The 21,453-nt window shown below is 42.3% G+C and overlaps 1 protein-coding gene across 3 annotated transcripts in view; it reads left to right on the top strand.

The window, feature by feature from the left end:
* Positions 1-21,453, top strand: part of SPTB (spectrin beta, erythrocytic) — a 205,057-nt gene that overhangs the window by 80,093 nt on the left and 103,511 nt on the right. For all 3 annotated transcript variants that reach the window (XM_077464649.1, XM_077464650.1, XM_077464651.1), the window contains 10 exons: positions 8-120; positions 1,075-1,262; positions 1,573-1,690; positions 3,740-3,898; positions 6,258-6,560; positions 9,638-9,788; positions 13,430-14,300; positions 17,069-17,206; positions 17,544-18,300; positions 20,793-20,995. In XM_077464649.1, the coding sequence (XP_077320775.1) occupies positions 8-120; positions 1,075-1,262; positions 1,573-1,690; positions 3,740-3,898; positions 6,258-6,560; positions 9,638-9,788; positions 13,430-14,300; positions 17,069-17,206; positions 17,544-18,300; positions 20,793-20,995 (3,001 nt within the window). The remainder of the gene's footprint in view (positions 1-7; positions 121-1,074; positions 1,263-1,572; positions 1,691-3,739; positions 3,899-6,257; positions 6,561-9,637; positions 9,789-13,429; positions 14,301-17,068; positions 17,207-17,543; positions 18,301-20,792; positions 20,996-21,453) is intronic.

A 21,453-nucleotide genomic window follows, 5' to 3' on the forward strand; every position in this document is an offset into this window, starting at 1 on the left:
TTTACAGACGTGTTCACCGAAAATCCAGATGAGAAATCTATTATCACATATGTAGTAGCATTTTATCACTATTTTTCCAAGATGAAGGTTTTGGCTGTGGAAGGAAAAAGAATTGGCAAGGTGAGGAAAGGTCTCTTTCATTACACAGAATTTTGAATGAGAAATCTGTCATAATGTCATCAAATTTATCGAATTAAAGGACTACAATTTTTTTAAAAATAACTGATTGCTCGCTGTTGCATTTTTTATTACTATAGTAGCCCATGAATTGGCCACAGCCACTAGGTCCGAAAGATCTAGATGCCACCACTGTTACTAGCCAAAGACTGACTATATCCTAATAAAATTACTATATTAAAATTTTCGTGTTCGATTAATCGACTAATTTTGATTAATTATAACGCACATACAGATCCAACTACTTTTAGCTGATCTCCTTTTTTCTCACGTCTCCTTAGATCTCAACAAGGACGCCAGGTCATGGGTAGAAAGAAAAGATATAAGTGTTCACCGCTTAAGTATAAGATTAAATTTTTGTGTTCCAACACAAACTACTCACATAAATATGATAAAAACACTGCATGTAAAGCCGACAATCGTGTTAGTTCCATAGGCCAGCAGCGGGTGACGTCATGCGTAGCTCCTCCCTCGTACGCGTTATGTTCAATCAGAACTTTGATGTCACCGGACTACTCCCCTCTTCCCTTCTTTAGCAGACAGAGGCACTTGGGGAAGGGGGGAGGAGTCCAGTGACATCGAGGTCCGTGACGTTACCGGACTCCTCCCCTCTTCCCTTCGTTAGCAGATGAAGGCACTTGGGGAAGGGGGATGAGTCCAGTGACGTCGATGTCCGTGACGTCACTGGATCTCCGACGGAACTCCCTGAAGACCATGAAGCCGGCGGAGAGGTGAGTACCGATCAAAAAAATGTTGATTGATCAAAAAAATGAATCGATTAATCAAGGAATTAATCTTTAATTTCCACAGCCCTAAAAATTACTTATTTGTCTATTTGACATTGGAAGGACTATAATTCATTAAGATCGCATTACATTGCATATGTTTCTCTTCAAGGTTCTGGATAACGCCATTGACACAGAAAAGATGATATATGACTATGGAAGGCTGACTTCAGATCTGCTGACATGGATTGAGCAAACAATTATTGCCCTCACCAATTGGAAGTTTGCTAATTCTTTACTGGGAGTCCAACAACAACTACAGTCATTTAGTACATACAGAACTACAGAGAAGCCTAAAAAGTAAGCAAAATAGAGTTGTTCCTAGACAGAACCTAGGTAACAGAAATCTTTCAGTATGCTCTGGACGCTATCAGAGTGTCCACTGATTTGCTGACAGCAGTTGATTATTTAATAATGACTTGACAATTGGCACACAAATTTTCTTTTCTATGTCATTAGTATTCTAAATCATATAGTACATTGTATTTTAGAAATTGTTTGCGATGAACTTTGGATTTTCTTAGATTTTACTTTGATATATGCAACTGCTGTTATTTATATACAGCAAATTAAAATATTCTTGGGGTTAAAAATATTGTCCAATCCACAGATTTAAAGAAAAGGGTGATCTTGAAGTCCAGCTGTTCACTATACAATCAAGAATGAGGGAGAACAAACAAAGGGTATATGTACCACGAGATGGTCAGCTGGTGTCTGACATCAACAGGGTATGTTATAATCTATATAAAAAAAAGAAAAAAGAATTAAAGTGGAACTCCAGGAAAACACACATGAAATTGATATATATATATATATATATATATATATATATATATATGGTGGTGTGGCCAAATTTTGCTAACACTGGGGGATGGGGCTTAAAAGGGTATATGAGGTTATATATAACCTCAGCCTACTTACTATGTATGCAGCATGCATATTCCAGGATCCCTTTACCCACAAAATATTCTTTAATTACTGTGCCACAAGTGAGAGTAACACATGTAGAAAGGTCTCCAGCCTCCTTCAGTTTATTGAGAACCTCCAGGGCCAGAGATAGCTGACATCCTTCTGTATGTAGTGGGTTGTGAGGCAATGTGGATGCAAGGTGGATAAAGTAATTGGGCGCCAGACACTTCTTGGATGCAAAAGAGGTTTTATTTCTCTTAATAGTCCTTTTTGTATTTTTCAGGGGAAAAAGGGTTAGGGCCAGGTCACCCTTGAATAATTGCACGTTCGATTAGCATACTCCGAGACTTCAAAAGGAGGACAAGCATGCAGGGAAAGGCCTCCAGCAAGAAGCCACATCTACACATGCAGGAATGTTGTCTCTTATGGCAACAATTTTTAACAGTTCCTAACACAAAACAGTTCTTTCACCTTCACTACAACTTCTCCTTGTAGTTCTTCCATACACTGAGCTCCCAGTCTCTCACTACACCCTCTGATTCACTGCCACTGAATCCCTTGAGCTCCTCCAATATTCATGGTGGTATCTTCCTCAAGCGTCACTCCCACCTCTCTGCTGGGTCCTAGCTTTGTACTCCGATACTTCTCAAGATGCTCAGTCCCTGGCTTGACACACAAGGCTGCTCTGCAAGCGTCCCCTCCGCTGGATGGGTCCCTGACTTGATCACCACCTGAAGTTTCCCGATCCTCCACCATGCTTCGGTGAGAAAACTGCTCCTGTACTTGCTTCAGTTAATCACTGCGTTCCCTGGTAATAAGGTGGTGGGTTCCTTAGTGGCGACAACTTCCCTTCCACCTCCGACCTCTGACAGACACACGTCCACCCAGACAGCTGTCCAGTTGGCACAGAACAGAGATCACCTGACTCCAGCCGAATATATAGGTTCTCCCAGCAGGCCAAGGTATTCAAGAAAACCCCTGCCCATTGGCTGAAATACCCCATATATCCATAACCTGACCTTGGGTTGCCCTTCTCATATCTAATACCACCAAGTACCCGGCCACCTAATGGTAGAAGAGAACAATGCAACAAGGCCAAACTTAGGGAGAAATCAATGGATCTCTAATAATCAACCAGGATAACTACTCCTGGCAAGTAAATTTGTGAGTAGCATCCCTGCCTAAACTCCAGGGTGCTACACACAGAATGCAGCAGCCAGTAGTGTGCAATGCAGAGAGTGCAGGGGCCAGGAGTGGATAGCGCACAGGATGCAGGGCTCAGTAGTGCATAATGTACAGAATGTAGGAGTCAGGAGTACATAATGCACAGATTACAGGGGTCATGAGTATATAACACATAAAATGCAGGAGCCATAAGTGCATAATGCACAGGATGCAGGAGCCAGGGGTGTGTATTGCACAGACCACTACACAAAACACAACCATAAATTATCCCCTCCTCCCAGTTTAAATCTCCTTCCCATTTAAACCTATATCCCTTACAGTACAGATCCCCGTTCCCCAGCCACATATTCACTTCTCGCAACCTACCTGTACAGCACAGACCCCCAAGCACATATTTCACTGTCCAGCACAGATCTACCCCTCCTAAGTAGCATATGCAGCAGCAATTCACAGACCTCAGATGCAGCGGCGGTTCAGAGAGAGGGGAAGTCCTTCCCTCAGCCTTATAAAATCAAACTGGGGCAAAGAAGAAGCCTCCCCTTTGCTTTGAACTGAACTAGCACATAGCCTAGCAATTCACAAAATAATGCCGGGTGGCCACAACACCCCATCAGTGTCCATGATGTTCACAGAAAACCTGACATTTCCTTAGAAATAGTAATTAATTTCCTTTTGATATTCAGGCATGGGGCCGCCTTGAAAAGGCTGAACATGACCGTGAGACAGCTTTGAGGAATGAACTGATTCGACAGGAGAAGCTTGAACAGTTGGCAAAACGCTTTGACTGCAAGGCTGCAATGAGAGAGGCATGGATAGGGGAAAACCAACATCTTATTTCACAGGTAAAATTTGTAATAATTAACAGTGTTGACATTATATAGGTATTAAATAAAAACAGTCATGCAATGCGATTAGTGGTGCAACAAATTCGTTTTAAGAAGAGCAACACATGATAAATAGAAATAATGAATTACCCTTACCATAATTTCAGGTAAAGTCTAATTTTGCATTCTAGGTAGAGTTCAGTAAACTGGCATAAAATGTTGAAATCTAAAGCTTGAAAATCCTCCCTGGTGCATATTGCAACTATTAAACACAAGCTATCCTGGATAGTGCTACACGAAAAACAACAGTAACTAGCATTCTCTGTGACAAACGAGCTAGATTTGAAAATCTGGAATAAAATCTGGAATCCTTGGATCATGTACTTACATTCACCCAAATGAGGGGTGGCCTATCGGGAAAGCTGGGTATTGAGTTGGACGGAGTAACTTTTTCTTCATAGATCTGTTCTTTTCTTTTATTACTTAGAAGTTACTTGCAGAACTCTTCTCCCTTTTTCCCTTTTCTCCTTTCTTTGCATCTGCCCCCTCTCCCCCCCCCCTTTTTTTGTATCGAGCCTTATATGTTTAGACAATGGGGGATGTTGACCATTTTGCCTTAAGACCAATGTAGACTTTATATCGAACTGTGTCTACTGTTTCTTGCTCTTGGCAGCGTGTCGAACAAGCTTTGTTATTTTGCTTTATTGGACACCTTTTTGATGATCCAGATACATATCTGTGTGTTGAAACTGTCTTTAACATCAATTTCAATAAAAATGATTGAAACAGAAATTTATATAGTATCCAAGACTGTTCAGGATGTGTCTTTGAGAGACAGAGGCCTCTGACTGTAACATGCACAGTGATACACAGGGGTTGTTTTACTAAAGGTAAATAAACTGTGCACTTTGCAAAGTGCATTTGCACTCTGCAAGAGCAGTTGCTCCAGAGCTTAGTAAATGAGTAGAAGCTCTGCTGACTTCCATCATCCAATCATACGCAAGCAAAAATGCTGTTTATTCTATTTTCTTTGCACGTGATTGGGTATTCTTTGCAAAGTGAAGCTTTACCTAATTTAATATGTCCTGGAGCAGCTGCGCTTTGCAAAGTGCTCGGTCAATTTGCCTTTAGGAAATCAATCCCACATGGTCTGCAAAGAAATCAATTCTATGTTTTGAGTTTTCAATTGGATATTGATAAAAATGCGTGTGAGTACAGGCCTTGCCAATATGTGCTCCTTTCAAGTACACTACAATAACAATAGGAAATAAAGAATTTAGGCTACACACCAAAAAATTGTTGCTCATGACGGATTAATATAACAAAGGATCCAGCCCAAAACTGTCTTCTTGCACTGAAGTGTTTTGCTCTACGAGTCTATGAAAAGCATCAGAATGAGCAGGCGGTTGTAGGCTAGATCAGTCACAATAAATTGTCTCAAACATGGACTTCCTGATGTGTGGCTGAAATACTTTGTATTCCTATTAAGATTGGTAGAGTTGAAGAGTCATGTGGTGTGCACTCAACATTGGATCTTGCTCACTTAAGCCTCGTACACACGGTACGATTGTTGGCCAACTGAGCGTCAACATTTTTGTGAAAATGGGTCATGTGCCAGGATCTTGTCTTGCATACTAATGGTACACAATTGTTATGCCACAAACACGAATGTAGTGAAGTGCTACTTGGAATTTCAGTTCTTGAGCGCCATCCTTTGGGCCCCTTCTACTAATTTCGTGTTTGGTGAGCATTGATTCCGAACATGTGTGTTTGTACTTTCGACTTTTGTGTGATGGATTTGTGTACTGACCATATGAAAATATGACGTCAAATCATTGTCTGCTGAAAATTTACTAGCCTGCCATCCAACATTTGTTGGCTGAAAATTGGACAACAGTTGTCCAAAGGAGCATACTAATGGTAAGATTTTAGGACAACAGTCTGTCAACAGACAATCCCCTGCCAACAATCGTACTGTGGGTACGAGACTTTAGGCTGGGAAGTAGTAAACCCTCTGGAACGTCTGAATTGCAGCAGCATTGACATGTCAGTGGTCTCCTTACAGTGAATGAGTTATTCCTAAATGTGCAGCGTAAGCATAATGGCACCTCTACTGGAATCTTCCTAACTATTTGGAACTCCTTAAAACATAATGGAAATGTTTGATTTTTTTAACTAAACAAAGTTTATCAGAAAATACTTTGGTGGAATGGTAGACAAACTGTACTCTTTACCTTTCAAAATGTCCACAATGTCAGGTACAACTCATACAGCTATGGTTTAACCTGAATTCCCAGAGAAAGTGCAAGAAATTTTAACTATAATTAATTTTGTATATTATGGGAATGTGGTTTCACATATATGTTGTTTCTAACAGGATAATTTTGGCTGTGATTTGCCATCAGTGGAGGCTGCCAAAAAGAAACATGAAGCCATTGAAACGGATATTATGGCTTATGAAAGCCGCATTCAGTCATTAGTCAATCTAGCTAAAGAACTGGAAAATGAGAATTATCATGACATCAAGAGAATCAATGTTAGAAAGGACAATATTGTACGGATGTGGCAGTTTCTTTTGGAAAATTTACAAAATCGACGCCAGCGGCTTAACATGAACCTAGAAGTTCAAATCTTGTTTCAGGACATGCTACACACTGTCACATGGATGGATGAAATGAAGGTAAAATACAGCCTATTAAAGTTAATTCGTCAAAGACTGCTTCTTTTTTTTTTTAAGCATGAAAAATTCATATTAGCCTTCTGTAAATCACCTGAGGAAATGTCAAAGAACATGCATGTTTATCTGATCATGTTCAAATTTTTTTTTTTTTAATCTAACTGCTATATTTCAATGCACCCCAAATTAATTCATACTGCCTACTGTAATGTATCCTCTTTAAATTCTTAATTTTGTTGTCACATTCACTTTATTTAATCCATATAATTATAATGTATTTCTAAAGTAGACCTAGACTCTGGAAACCATGACCAAAAAAGTAAAGTAGAGGACAAAGGACTTAGTGACCAGTATTGTTTGTTGGTTCCCTGCAGTTGTCCAGAACCAACATATTATGTCTCCTTAGAGAAACCTTAGAGAAACAAGGTGAAATTGCAGACATTTTTTTCCATGCTGTGCCTTGGTGTGGCAGCAGCCAACTTGGGGGAGGTGTAGAGCTTTGATTCCTTGTGTCAAACCAGCCCTGAAGAGGTAAATAAGCCAGGAGCAATAGGTTACTTAAACTGCATGTCTTCGGATACAGCTTCCTGAGGAACAGTTAGCAGCACAATAGTGATATAACCAACTGTCAATAAAGATGGCCTTATGCCGCGTACACACGATCAAACAATCGGGTGGAAAAGTCTGGCAAACTCAAGTCCGCCGGACAATCCCCCCGTGTGTAGCCTCCGGCAGACTTTTTTTACCCGAAAGTACGGCGGACTTAGAATGTAGTTTTGCACTCCAATCTTCCTGCCGGACTTGCATTTCGGCGGACAATCCGGCCGTGCGTATGTCAGTCCGCCGTACTTTTGAAATGAACGGACTTTTCCTGCCTGGAGAAAAGTCTGCTCATTTCAAGCTCCTCTCCAGGTAGGCGGGGCCCGCGAAGGAGACGTCGCTGACCCCGCCACCTGGTATGGTCTTAAAGGGGAACCCCAACGCCGGAAAAAATCGGCGTGGGGGCTCCCCCAGGTCCACATCAGACCCTTGTCCGAGCACGCTACACGGCCGGCCAGATAAGGGGGGGACGAGCGAGCGGCCCCCCTCCTGAGCCACACCAGGCCGCGTGCCCTCAACCCCAAAGCACCTTGTCCCCATGTTGATGAGGACAAGGGCCTCTTCCCGACAACCCTGGCCGTTGGTTGTCGAGGTCTGCGGGCGGGGGGCTTATCAGAATCCGGGAGCCCCCTTTAATAAGGGGGCCCCCGGATACCGGCCCCCCACCCTATGTGAATGAGTATGGGGTACAATGTACCCCTACCCATTCACCTGTGAAAAAAAGTCCAAAAAAAAACACAACACAGGGTAAAAATAGTTTATTGCACAGCTCCGGGGGGTCTTCCGTCTTCGGGGGTCTTCTCGCCGGACTCCTCCGCTATCTTCTGCTAGCTCTTTTACTAGCGGAGGAGCCCGGCTTTCTTCCTCGCCGCCGGCCTCCTCTTCTGACTTCGGGGGTCTTGTCCCCCTCTTCGGTTCTTTTTGCCGGGCCACCGCCTGTAAAAGAGCTATAAGAAGGCGCGGTGGCCTGGCAAAAAAGAACCGAAGAGGTCTTCTGTCGCTGCTGTCGTCGTCGCCGCCTTCTGTTCTTCTGTTCTTCTCTTCAGATGTTGACTCGTCGCATCCTCCGCTCACAATGGCACGGACCCGATGCGCGGCGACTTATATAGGGACATCACCGGATGATGTCCCCGCCTATTATGATGTCAAAGTCCCAGCATCCTCCGGGACTGTGACACCATAATGGGCGGGGACATCATCCGGTGATGTCCCTATATAAGTCGCCGCGCGTCGGGTCCGTGCCATTGTGAGCGGAGGATGCGACGAGTCAACATCTGAAGAGAAGAACAGAAGAACAGAAGGCGGCGACGATGACAGCGGCGACAGAAGAACCGAAGAGGGGGACAAGAGTCCGAGAAGACCGAGAAGACCCCCGAAGACGGAAGACCCCCGGAGCTGTGCAATAAACTATTTTTACCCTGTGTTGTGTTTTTTTTGTACTTTTTTTCACAGGTGAATGGGTAGGGGTACATTGTACCTCATACTCATTCACATAGGCTGGGGGGCCCGTATCCGGGGGCCCCCCCGCCCGCAGACCCCGTCAACCAACGGCCAGGGTTGTCGGGAAGAGGCCCTTGTCCTCATCAACATGGGGACAAGGTGCTTTGGGGTGGGGGGCCGCGCGGCCCCCCCTTCCCCAAGGCACCCCCCATGTTGAGGGCACGCGGCTTGGTACGGCTCAGGAGGGGGGGGCGCTCGCTCGCCCCCCCCTTTACTGGCCAGCCGGGTAGCGTGCTCGGACAAGGGTCTGATGTGGACCTGGGGGGACCCCCACGCCGATTTTTTTCGGCGTTGGGGTTCCCCTTTAAGTCCATACCAGGTGGCGGGGTCAGCGACGTCTCCTTCGCGGGCCCCACCTACCTGGAGACGCGCTCGAAATGAGCGGACTTTCCTCCGCGTGTGTGGGCGAGTCCGTTCATTTCAATAGTATGGCGGACTTAGTACGCCGTATTAGTCCGCTGAAAAAGTGCCGTGTGTGGGCAAGTAGCCCGTTCGGAAAGTCGGACGGACAGTCCGGCGGGAAGTCCGCCAGACTAAGTCCGCCGGATAGTCGGCTACGTGTGTACGCGGCATTAGATGACCTCTTACAATATATGCAGATATGAAGCTATAAGGCTATAGGAACTAGAGACCCTAGGCGTTGTCACATGTCAGAAAATGCATTGCAACTTTTCATGGGCAATTAAGTTAAATGTTTTCATGCATGATTACCCAACTTTCAGGATTCACACATTTTTCTAATTAAATGCAATTGGAAAATTGGGTAAATCTTGGGTAAAATTGTTTAAATCTTTTGTGAAAACATGGCTAAATAAACTTAGCTTATCAAGTCACTAACCTTTTAATCAAATTATTGGCTCATATCCCAGGTAAGTTAGGTTGAATTGGGAAACTTTGCTTTTCAAAAAACTGTTTGGATGAGGTTTGTTGGCAAAAATAAAACCCTAACTTTGTTTTCTTCACCTGTTTGCTGCTCCTAGAATGGGCTTTTATCATCAGACTTTGGGAAACACCTCAATGAAGTTGAATATTTGCTCCAAAAACATACCTTAACGGAAGCTGACATTGCTACACAAAATAACAAAGTGAATTCTTATCACACAACTATGCAGACATTCATCACTAAAGAAGGTAAGTTAATACTTGTCTTTTAATTTATTACTGAGATACATATAGTTCTGGTAGCTCAATTCATGTCAAATGAGACACTGCACTGATCCATTAAGACATCCCATGTGCAACAATTTCAGGGTCATGACACGGGCATGTCAGGAGTAAAAATCTGTGCCTCATTCATCAAACTACTAAGCAAAGAATAACTAATTCATAGAAACCAACCAGATTTACCTTTTTTCCTTTTGTTTCTGGTATATAAAGAGTATCTAATTTGTTGGGCCACACATTGGTCTAATTGTCTGTGATCTTTTAAGAACAGCCAGTTTGGTTGCTGTTAATGGAGAATACATTTCCATACTTTATTTCCTGTGGGGGAGAGGCCACATTGCCTTGGATCTTGTTAATGCAAATATGTCCGTATTGTAATTGAAAAACCATAATGCATAATTCCTGTCTAGATGGCATTGGGACTAAACAAAGAGAACAGGAAAGAGTACCTGTAATATAGGCTGATCAGGTGAGGGTCGTAGTCACTGCGGAGGAGTGTCCGTGCTACAGTCCAGAGTCTGGTAGCGGTCTAAAAAGGCTGAATCTGGTTGCGTAATCCAGAGAACAGTTTTAAGGTAAGGGCAGGCAGATGTCAAGCATTATCCAGTGAACAGTTTTGAGGTTAGAACAGGTAGCAGCCAAGCATAATCCAGTAAACAGTCCGAGTTCAAGACAGCTAGTAGGCTAGCATGATCCAGAAAATAATCCAAGCTCAGGGCTGGTGGTAATGCTCAAATAGAGTGCCGCAGCCAATCAGGGTAGTGAAGGAGGCCAAAAGCAGCACAGCAGTGCTGCCTAGCAACCAGGACACTATAGAGGTAGTGCAGCACTGCCAGCCAATAAAGGAGGAAGAAGGTAATATCCACGGAACAGGCCAGCCCATACCCTAGTAACAGAGATTCTTCTGCAAAGAAAACAATAGGAAAATAGGGGGCAACTTTTCATCTGCCAGGTAGCAGGTAACAGAAAAGGTTGACTCACACTCCATACAGTAGCATGCAGGGCTGTAGATATTTTTCCCTGGGGGGAGGGGTTTCAGCCTTGGGAAAAATATAAGTAGGCAGGGCCAGCTCATTGCAATGAATTATAGGTGTGGCGAAATTGCAGTTAAAGGTTCTTAAAACTTGAACCTACTCCCTATGTACACGTTATGACATGGTCCTTCCACCCACAAAATATGCTTTAGTTACTGTGCCACAAGTGAGAGTTTAACAGACATGTACAAACCTCAGCACAATCATTTGTAAAAATTCTTCCATTACATATACTTTTTTTCTGCACAGTCTACCTCCAAGAAGAACGTCATTAATACTGTGGCTACTGAACAACCAATAATAATGTACAATATAAAGAGTGCAGTAGTCAGTAGTATATAATATACTTAGAGTGCAGTTCTCAGTAGCATAACATACACAGTCCAATGTACAGAGGTTAGTGGTCATGAGTATGTCATATACAGCCCAGAATGTACTCTGCTATGTGACATTTACCCTGTACCCTCCTATGTGATATTTACCCTGTACCCTGGTATGTGACATTTACCCTGCACCCTCCTGTACCCTGCTATGGGACATTTACCCTGCACCCTCCTGTACTCTGCTATGTGACATTTACCCTGCACCCTCCTGTTCCCTGCTATGTAACATTTACCCTGCACCCTCCTGTACCCTGCTATGTGACATTTACCCTGCACCCTCCTGTACCCTGCTATGTCACATTTACCCTGCACCCTCCTGTACCCTGCTATGTCAAATTTACCCTGCACCCTCCTGTACTCTGCTATGTGACATTTACCCTGCACCCTCCTGTACCCTGCTATATGACATTTACCCTGCACCCTCCTGTACCCTTCTATATGACTTTTACCCTGTACCCTGCTATGTGATATTTACCCTGTACCCTCCTGTACCCTGCTATGTGACATTTACCCTGCACTCTCCTGTACCCTGCTATGTGACATTTACCCTGCACCCTCCTGTACTCTGCTATGTGACATTTACCCTGCACCCTCCTGTACCCTGCTATGTGACATTTACCCTGCACCCTCCTGTACCCTGCTATGTCACATTTACCCTGCACCCTCCTGTACTTTACTATGTGACATTTACCCTGCACTCCCCTGTACCCTGCTATGTGACATTTACCATGCACCCTCCTGGGGGAAAAGAGTAAGTTGCTGTGAGGATGGACTGTGTAGCTCCTGCCCCTTAAAATGGCTTCCAGCTTGCTCTGTGGATGGGTGATTTGGGTGGGGTGGTTTGGACCACCATATCCGTTCCTCTTATCTATTCCCCTGGCAACATGCAATCATAGCAAAAAAAAATTATGTATATAACTACGTTAGGTAACTTTAAAGTGTAATTGCATCTTTGGTGCAGTTACATACTGTATTTATCAGGGTACCCAAACTTAGACCCAATCCTGACCCAGTTGCTCTCCTAGTTTTATACTTACCTGTCCCCAATCCAGTGAAATAGAATGCCTGGATACACACCCTCTTGTCAAATATATGCTCTGCATATCATAGGTCTCCTATTCATTCATATGGAATTCCAAAAGCGCATTCATGAGTCTAGTGGGATGACTTTACACAGATTCTTGTAGTGACGAGGAAGTCAACAGAAAGTAGAATCACTAAGATCTGTGGGGGACCAGGACATTGACACACTTAGCCCTTGTACACACGGTCGGAGAATCAGTCGGAATGTGTCCTATCGGACCTCGTCGTCGGATAATCCGACTGTGTGTGGTATGCATCGGACTGATTCCGTCGGGATATCCGTCGGACCAAATTTTCCAACATGTTGGAAATATTTCCCGACCAACTGGTTCGATCGGACATACTCCGATCATGTGTAGAGCATTTTGATCAGACCAAGTGCCACGCATGCTCAGATCAAATTCCTACATCAAAGCTATTGGCTACTAGCCTGAACGTAGTCCCATCGTAACGAAATTACGTCATCACGTTCTGAATGATCGGATTTTTCGACAACTTAGTCCGACCGTGTGTATGCAACAGTTTCGGACAAGATCCGACGGACAAAATCTGACGGATTTGGTTGTCGAAATCTCCGACCGTGTGTACAGGGGCTTAGAAGTGTTGTCTTTCTGTTGGTTATTTCTCTGAATTGGAACTGCATTTGGTGGTGTGTAAAAAACAGAGTAGGGCTAAGCACTAGCCAGGTGGACTAATGAGTATTAGATGCAGCTGTATAAACCTCCTGGGAGTGGAAGCAAAGTAATACAAACCAAGAACAAACATAAAAACGGCTCACTGAAATTAAGCAAGAGTTAGTAGTCAATGATGTAGAAAATATTGTCTTCTTGGACAAGATTTTCTTACATCATTGGCTACTAACTATTGCTCAATTTCAGTGTGCTGTTTTAATTTTTCTTCTTTATTTGGTGGTGAGTGCAGTAGTGGAGGCAAGTATTCACTTCCTTCTTGAAGGTTCAGATTTTGCAGGCAATTTTACTTTTAAGACAGTTTGGCTTTAATTCTCTGTTAAAATATATGATATATAGAGTGTTACATTTTTATTGGGTTACATCAATGTGTTAAAGTTATTTAAAAGTTATTTTACTTTTTAATCTTTGCCTTGTAGGGTACAAGCCTTGTGATCCACAGTTAATTAAAGACAGAGTTCAACACCTTGAACTTTGTTATCAAGACCTTGTTGCATTGGCAGCTCAACGGAAGGCTCGCTTACTACAATGTAGATGTATGTGGAAGTTCTTTGGAGACATGGATGAGATTGAAAGATGGATCAAGGAGAAAGAACACATTTATACTTCTATGGACTTTGGAAAAGATCTTACCACCATTTCTATCCTTCAAAGAAAGCATAAGGCTTTTGAAGATGAACTTAAAGGTTTGGAGTCTATCTTACAGGAAGTCATTAAAGATGGAGAAACTTTGATTGCCAGCAAACATTATGGGGCCCCTAAGATTCAAGAACGAATTAAGAATATTAAAGATGAATGGGCACAGCTAAAAGAGTTATCTGCATTCCGCTGGAAAGTTTTACATGATACTGAAAACTTTTTCCAGTTTCAGGTTGATGCTGATGATCTAGTTGCCAGATTGCAGGACACATACCGTCTAATGCAAACAGAAGACATTGGTCATGATGAATATTCGACTAACGCGCTGGTGAAAAAACACAAAGACCTTCTAGATGACATCATGCTGAACAGAAATGTCTTAGAAAACCTTAATCAGCTTGCTCAAAGCTTTCCAGAAGAATACAAATCATCCCCTGAGATAGATAGCCGACTTCAAAAATTAAAAGCACTTTACTCTGATCTGGCATCTCTAGCAGACTTACGATCCCAAAAACTTCAAGATACTCTGGCATATTACACAATTCTTGGGGAGATAGATTCCTGTGAAATGTGGATGAATGAAAAAGAAAAGTGGCTTCAACATATGGAGATTCCAGAATCCCTTGAAGACATGGGAGTAGTCCAGCACAGGTAACCCCTCTACACCAAAATTATGAACACCTAGGCCACTTTTAGTGTGCCACATGCTTCATTAAATTTTTTACCTGCACAGTATCATACACCTTTAAAAATGAGTATGCTTTCTGTTGGATTAATTGTTGAAGTACCTACTCTTTCTATTACATGTTCCTTAATTTAAAACAAATAAAAAATTAAGCAGAGCAGGGCCTCTCTAAAGATCATAGCAGGAAGAAATCTTACCACCAGTCAATTGGCAAGAATCCCCTGCCATATTTTTCACTCTGTTCTCACCCACTTGTTTTGGCTGTCTGTACCCACTTTTGAGTGTTTACACTCTTGCTGTGTTTTCCAAAATATAAAATCAGTTAAAAATTCAGCTAATGGATTGGATCTTATAAGGGCTACAACAGATATTCAGCTTGGAAACTATAGTGAAGAATAAGGTAATGCAAGAAAGTGTTTTAACACTTGAACATGTATCAAAAATAATAGTTTTGGTGGAATGACCATTTCATTGCTTTCTTGCTCTAGAGCAGTGTTTCTCAACCTTTTCTTGCAGTCAAGGCACCCTTTAAAATTTTGCACAAGGCACCCCATTCTAAAATTTAAATAACGATTCTAATAGTTTTACATAATGCAGCAATATCCACACACACAGGACATCCAGCGTTAGAGGTGAATTATTCTTCCAAAGGAAAAACACTTTTGCACACTGGTATTGACTAGTAGTCCAACCTTTCTCTCCTCAATTTCTCTAGATCCACATCTTTCTCTAATATGACCCCAGTGCCTGATGGAGAGGGGCAGAGGAGGGTCAAACAATGATGCCATGCAGGCGACCAACATCCTTCTTGTCACCTGATGATGTCATCGGTTGTTAGGATGACGGTGGTTAGGAGGTCATAATAGTGTATAATAAATACCCGTGGTTTTGTGTAACTAAAATGCAAGCTTGATCCACCTGATGGTATACAAGTTTTAAAAAAAATGTGGTCTTTTTTCAAGGCACCCCTGAAGAAACCTCAAAGCAACCCAGGGTGCCTGGGCACCCTGGGTGAAAAAGGCTTCTCTAGGGAGCATAAAAACAAAGAAAATGCTGTAAGATAATAAAATAAGGGGCAACGTAAAATTTTGCAGCCCTATGTCCAGCCAAATCTTTAAACAATCACAACTGTTATTTCCATTATTGCATATCTGATCATATCATACCAGGTGGAGTTCAAGTCACAGTAAGCAATTATCCCTAAATTATCTTATGTTATTTGCTGCTGTTAAATGAATACAACAGAGGAAACACCAAATTCAGTAATACATAAAGTGAAAACCTATTTATCTGTGTTAAATACCAGCCTGATTGAACTGTAAACCCCTCCCTGTCCCACCAGTACCAACCTGTAATTGGCAAGGATGCTAGAACTACAAGACACCTTCCGTTTCTGTAGGACTGCCTTTTTACATGAAATACTTTTCTACTTCCCATAAAAGACAGCACTGTTTTTCAAAGACCAGGTTTACCTTTTCAGTACATTTTAGGTGTCCAATCTTTTATATCTGTGCCAGAAAACAGCTGGTGCATGTGGTCCTAAAAGTGGTGCTTGAGGAAGGGATGAACACATTTCAGTATGCCCCTTTTTTATAAATAAGTCTCGTCATGTGATACTATTAATTTACTAAGGATATTTATCCTGTCTCTTATTTAAATGAAAAATGTGAACAGTTGAAAATCGCTAGCTTGTTTGTCATTGATAACTGATTTTGCTTTAAGAATACATCTAGCAACAGCGGTTGCCAATTTACTTGATATAGGGAAGCTCAAGTATGGCCGCTGACATCACCAAAGGGTCACACACAACATTCAGTGAAAGTAATGCCACAGAAAGCTGTCAGTGATTGCAGACATACAACAGGAGACGGTCAGAGACTGCAAACAAGCTATAGGGCATGTTGGAGACAAGCATCATCGTTTTAGAAGACAAAGACGGGAGACACATTACATGAGACTGCTGGGGATGACTGCTTAATACCCCCTTTACATATCAATACCTCCTCATTTGTGCTCCCGGGAGCCATCTTTAAATTACTTATGCCACATTTGATATTTTTCTCAGAAAATCCATTATAAAAGATCAGAGGAAAACAAATAAAAAGACAAAATGGATAGTCATCATATGAAAATATTCAGTATTGTCATACTCCAAACCATTACCTATAAGAAGCCACTCTAAAGAATATTTTTCCTTAAAAGGCCCCTTTCACTGGGGCTGTCCGATCAAGTCCACCTGTCTGTTTTTTAGGTGGACCTGATTGGCCCATCCATTCACCCATGTGTCCGCTGTTATCCACAGATATCTGATTCGATCCTGTATGTCAAATCCAGACGGATGATGATACTATTTACCATCCGTCTGGTGGATCGGATCAGATGGGATCAGATGAAAATGCAACAGTTGGTCCATTTTTATCCGATCTCCCCATAGAGGAAAGAAAGACTCTGACAGGTCCGTCTCTGCACAGTGAGTGGAGACAGACCTGTCATCCGCCTGCTCAGCGGGGATCAGCAGAGCGATCCCCACTGAGCAATGGAGTCCGTCAAATGGATACGCCCTGTGTGAATGGGGCCTTATTGGCTTGTAACTGACCACTGTCTGCAGGGGCCCCAATGGCTGCATAATAAGTGCCAAAAATCTGCATGCGGACCCAAGTTCGCAAGTTGGACACCAGGGAAAAACAACATATATATATTTAAATGTTTATGATATCTAATCTACTTTTTCTAGGTTTAATACTCTGAGTCAAGAAATGAATGCTTTGGGATCGCAAATCGAAAATGTCAATAGTGCTTCTGATTCTCTCTTTGAAAGTGGACATCCCAATAGAATGCGAGTGAAACAAGGACAGGATCACATGAATGCCAGGTAATATGGAAACTATTTCCTGTCCTTTGTGTAATATTATTGAAACACCATCATGAAACCAGCTGACTTTTAGTCGACAAGCTATTGTTAGTGTCATACCTACAACTTAGATGGAAGTCATTTGCCGGTCAGAAGGAGGTCAACTGCAGGTTGAATGCACCTGTCAATGAACTGTCAGTGATCTTTGAAGCAGCTTCAAACTGATCTCAAATGTCTCAATTTAATGCAATTAACAGCAAGCTGTGTTTGGCTTTCGAAACAAGCCTCAAGCCTGTAGGGCACATTTACATGTTAATATTTTAGCAATTAAAACACTCCTTGTCTTTTGTGCATGCAGGTGGGCTGACTTCAAGGAAATGGTTGCTAATAAAAGGAAAGCAGTTGATTCTGCCCTTGGTCTTCACAATTATTTTGTGGAGTGTGAAGAGACCAAGAACTGGATACTGGAAAAGATCAGAGTGGTGGATTCCATTCAGAACCTTGGAGATGACCTGGCCTCAGTCATGTCAATTCAGAGAAAGCTCTATGGCATTGAGAGAGATCTTGGTGCTATTGAGACAAAACTTGTTAATCTACAAGAAGAGGCAAAAAAGCTGGCTAACGAAAATCCAGATCGGTCCCAAGATGTTTTTGACGGATTAATTGAGATCAATAATACCTGGCAAGAGCTGCACAAGGCACTGCAAAATCAAGAGGACTCCCTGGGGGAGAGCAATAAGCTGCAAAAGTTTTTGGTTGATTTGTTTGACTTTGAGACATGGCTTTACAGATCCCAGCAGGCCACAGCTTCAGAAGACACACCAAGCTCCTTAACAGAAGCAGAAGAACTGTATAATAATCACCTTGCTCTTAAAGAAGATATAGAACGCCATGAATCTGATTTCCGTGAAGTTGTTGACACAGGCAAGAATGTAACCAGTGGACAATCTGACCCTCAATATCAGCAACTTGCAGACAGGGTTAAAGATATAGAAGTGGGATGGGATGCCCTCCTTAAGATGTGGAGCAACAGAGAACATTTTCTTTCACAGTGTCTAGCATTTCAGTGGTTCTTGAAAGATGCCAAACAGTCTGACGCCATTTTGAGAAATCAGGTACATTTTAAAAATATTCTTAAACTAACTGTGTAAGAAACGGTTAAAGTGGAAACAAGACAAAACTATTTTATTTTAGTTTTAGCTATAGTGGAGAAGGGCAGCAGGGTAACTTCAGATCAAGGGTGCCCCACACCGAATTTTTAATGGGCCCTCCAGGCAAATGTTGTATGTAGTATCTACCAGCTGTGGCAATACTGTCATTAATTTTAACATAAAAATGTCTATATCACGAAATGGTAGCAAGAGAGCTTTGAGACAAATCAATTCAGTAGTAAAAACTGGTGCTTTGGATAGACTTTGTCAAGAAGTAGGGATGTAGGAGTTCAAGGAATGCATTTTTAATGTTAATTTTACACTAAGCTTGCCAGTTTTTTCAGCATCTAAAATCTCAGGTCATGAGTGTAACTTCTAAGTCCTCTCATCTCATCCACCATCACAGCAAGCAGGTGCTGGAAGAGGTGATCTACTAGTCAGTAAATAATCCCACAAGAGTTGTAGTACTAATAATAACCATCACAATATTTTCTATGATTACACACAATTACTGCACAAGTTCTATGAATACATGCAATTCACTGTTGCACTATCACTTTTAAATCATTAGTAAGATCTCATCTGAAATACGCAGTTCAGTTTTGGGCACCAGTTCACAACAAGGATATCGGGGAGAAAGTACAGAGAAGAGCTCAGCTATGAGGAAATATTAGAGGAACTGAATTTATTATCTCTTGAGAAGAGGAGATTAAGAGAGGATATGATCAACATGTATAAATACATAGGTGGTCCATAGAGTAAACTCGGTGTAGAATTATTCACCTTAAGGTCAAGGTCTCCAAATATGGATCTCCAAATATCTCCAAATATGGAAAGGCTTCTTCACAGTAAGGCCCCTTTCACACTGGGGCAGTGGGTGCGTCGGTGGTAAAGCACTGCTATTTTTAGTGGCGCTTTACCTTCAATTTTGCAGTGCTATTCGGCCACTAGCGGGGCCCCGAATAGGGGCCAAGAAAGGGCTTTGCCGACGGTATAGCCATGCTGCCCATTGCAGTGGAGGAGCGGTATACACACCGCGTCTTCACCGCTCCAAAGATGCTCCTAGCAGGACATTTTTTTGTGTCCTGCCAGCGCACCGCTCCAGTGTGAAAGCCCTTGGGTTTTCACATTGGAGACACAGGAGCGGCTCTTTCAGGTGCTATTTTTAGTGCTGTAGCGCCTGCGAAAAAATGAAATGACAGGGAAAATGTGGAATAGATTCCCTCAAAAGCTAGTTCTGGCCAGCTTAGTAGATTATTAAAAAAAAAAAGGCCTAGATTTTTTTCCTAAATGCACATAATATATCTGGATATGTTTTATAGGGAAAGTTGATCCAGGGAATATCAAATTACCTGTTGGGGGATCGGGAAGGAATTTTTTTTAACATCACCTACTATATGTATACTATGTTTATTAATCAGAGGATAGCTTTTATTTTCCTGACTACAGTAACCTGGAGCCAGGTTGTCATACACTATTGCACTTTCTACATTATCGTTTTTCCCACAATTGAAATTTATTTTTACTATTCAAATTTAACCATGTTAAATAAGTGCAGTAATCTGCAATTTTTTAAACCACAAGTCAATTGCTACACATATTCTTTAAAACATTTTCTTTAGTAGCTGATGATAAAAAATAAGACCTGCAGTGGAGGTATCAGAGATGCCAGAGAACATCTGGAGAGGCTGAACTTGATGTTCATTGGTCTTTTTAATCACTTAAGCCCCGGACCATTTTGCAGGCCAAAGACCAGAGCACTTTTTGCGATTCGGCACGGCGTCGGTTTAACTGATCGGTTTCATACAAATGCACTAATTCATGTGTAAATGACACTGGCAGTGAAGGGGTTAACCACTAGGTGGCAGTGTAAGGGTTAAGTGAGCCCTGGGGAGTGTTTCTAACTGTGGGGGGGTGTGGCTGTGTATGACACGTAATTGATCTCAACTCCGATCACAGGGAGCAGAGATCAGTGACACTGTCACTAGGCAGAACGGGGAGATGCTTGTTTACATTAGCATCTCCCCGTTCTTCCTCCTCATGAGACGATCGCTGGGATCCCCGCGGACATCGAGTCCGCAGGACCCTCGATCGGACTCACGGAGGTTTCCGACCGGCGCGCTCATGCACCACTGGCGGCACGCACACAAGATGGCACAGCGGCAAATTTAAAGGGACATACCTGTACGTCCATTTGCCTGTCCGTGCCATTCTGCCGACGTACATCACTGTGCGCCGATCGCCAAGTGGTTAAACAGTGTAAAAGCCCAAAAGAAATTTGTTTAAATAATAAATAAATTCAGGGTACAACAAAACATAACTGCAAATGCCTTGACATAAAAGACAGTTCACATGTGTATTTCCACTTTTTATTTATCTGTTTCCTGAAGATTTTACTGTGTAATCTACACTTCAGTTTTACAGTGTAAAGTGTAATGACTTTCTTCATTTCGTAGGAATATACTCTTGCTCACACCGAATTACCCAATACATTACAAGCATCACAAAACAGACTGAAGAAACATGAGGATTTCTTAGCTACCATGGAAAATAATGAAGAGAAGATTGCTGGAACTATAGAAAATGCAAAGAAATTAGACAGTGATAAAAATCTTTTTGCAGATAAGGCTTTGGACAAAGCAGCTTCAATCCATGATAGGTAAGTAGAAAATTTTGCAGAAGATTTCACCTACAGGCAGTCCCTGAGTTACGAACACAATAAGGACTGTAGGTTTGTTCATAAGTGGAATTTGTGTGTGTCGGGAAACACTGCATTTGTAATGCCGCGTACACACGAGCGGATTGTATGGCGTACTTAGTCCGTCATACAATCCGACGGACAGTCCGTCATACTTTCCACTGAACGGACTTGACCACACACGGATACCCAAACAGTCCGACGAAAGCTTGCGCGATGACGTGTACAGCACGTACGACGGGACTAGAAATAGGAAGTACAATACACAGCAAAGCACCTTTCCGCCGTGTAAATCCTTTCTGGGCATGCGCCATTCTTAGTCTGTCCAACTAGCACACTGACGACCGTATTGTCCGCTGAAACCAAAGTATGACGGACAGAATTACGGAAAATCCGAAATACTTAGTACGCCGGACTGC

The sequence above is a fragment of the Lithobates pipiens genome, unplaced genomic scaffold (genome assembly GCF_037356315.1).
Source record: "Lithobates pipiens isolate NorthernLeopardFrog02 unplaced genomic scaffold, aLitPip1_a1.2 Scaffold_30, whole genome shotgun sequence".
Classification (NCBI taxonomy): Eukaryota; Metazoa; Chordata; class Amphibia; order Anura; family Ranidae; genus Lithobates; species Lithobates pipiens.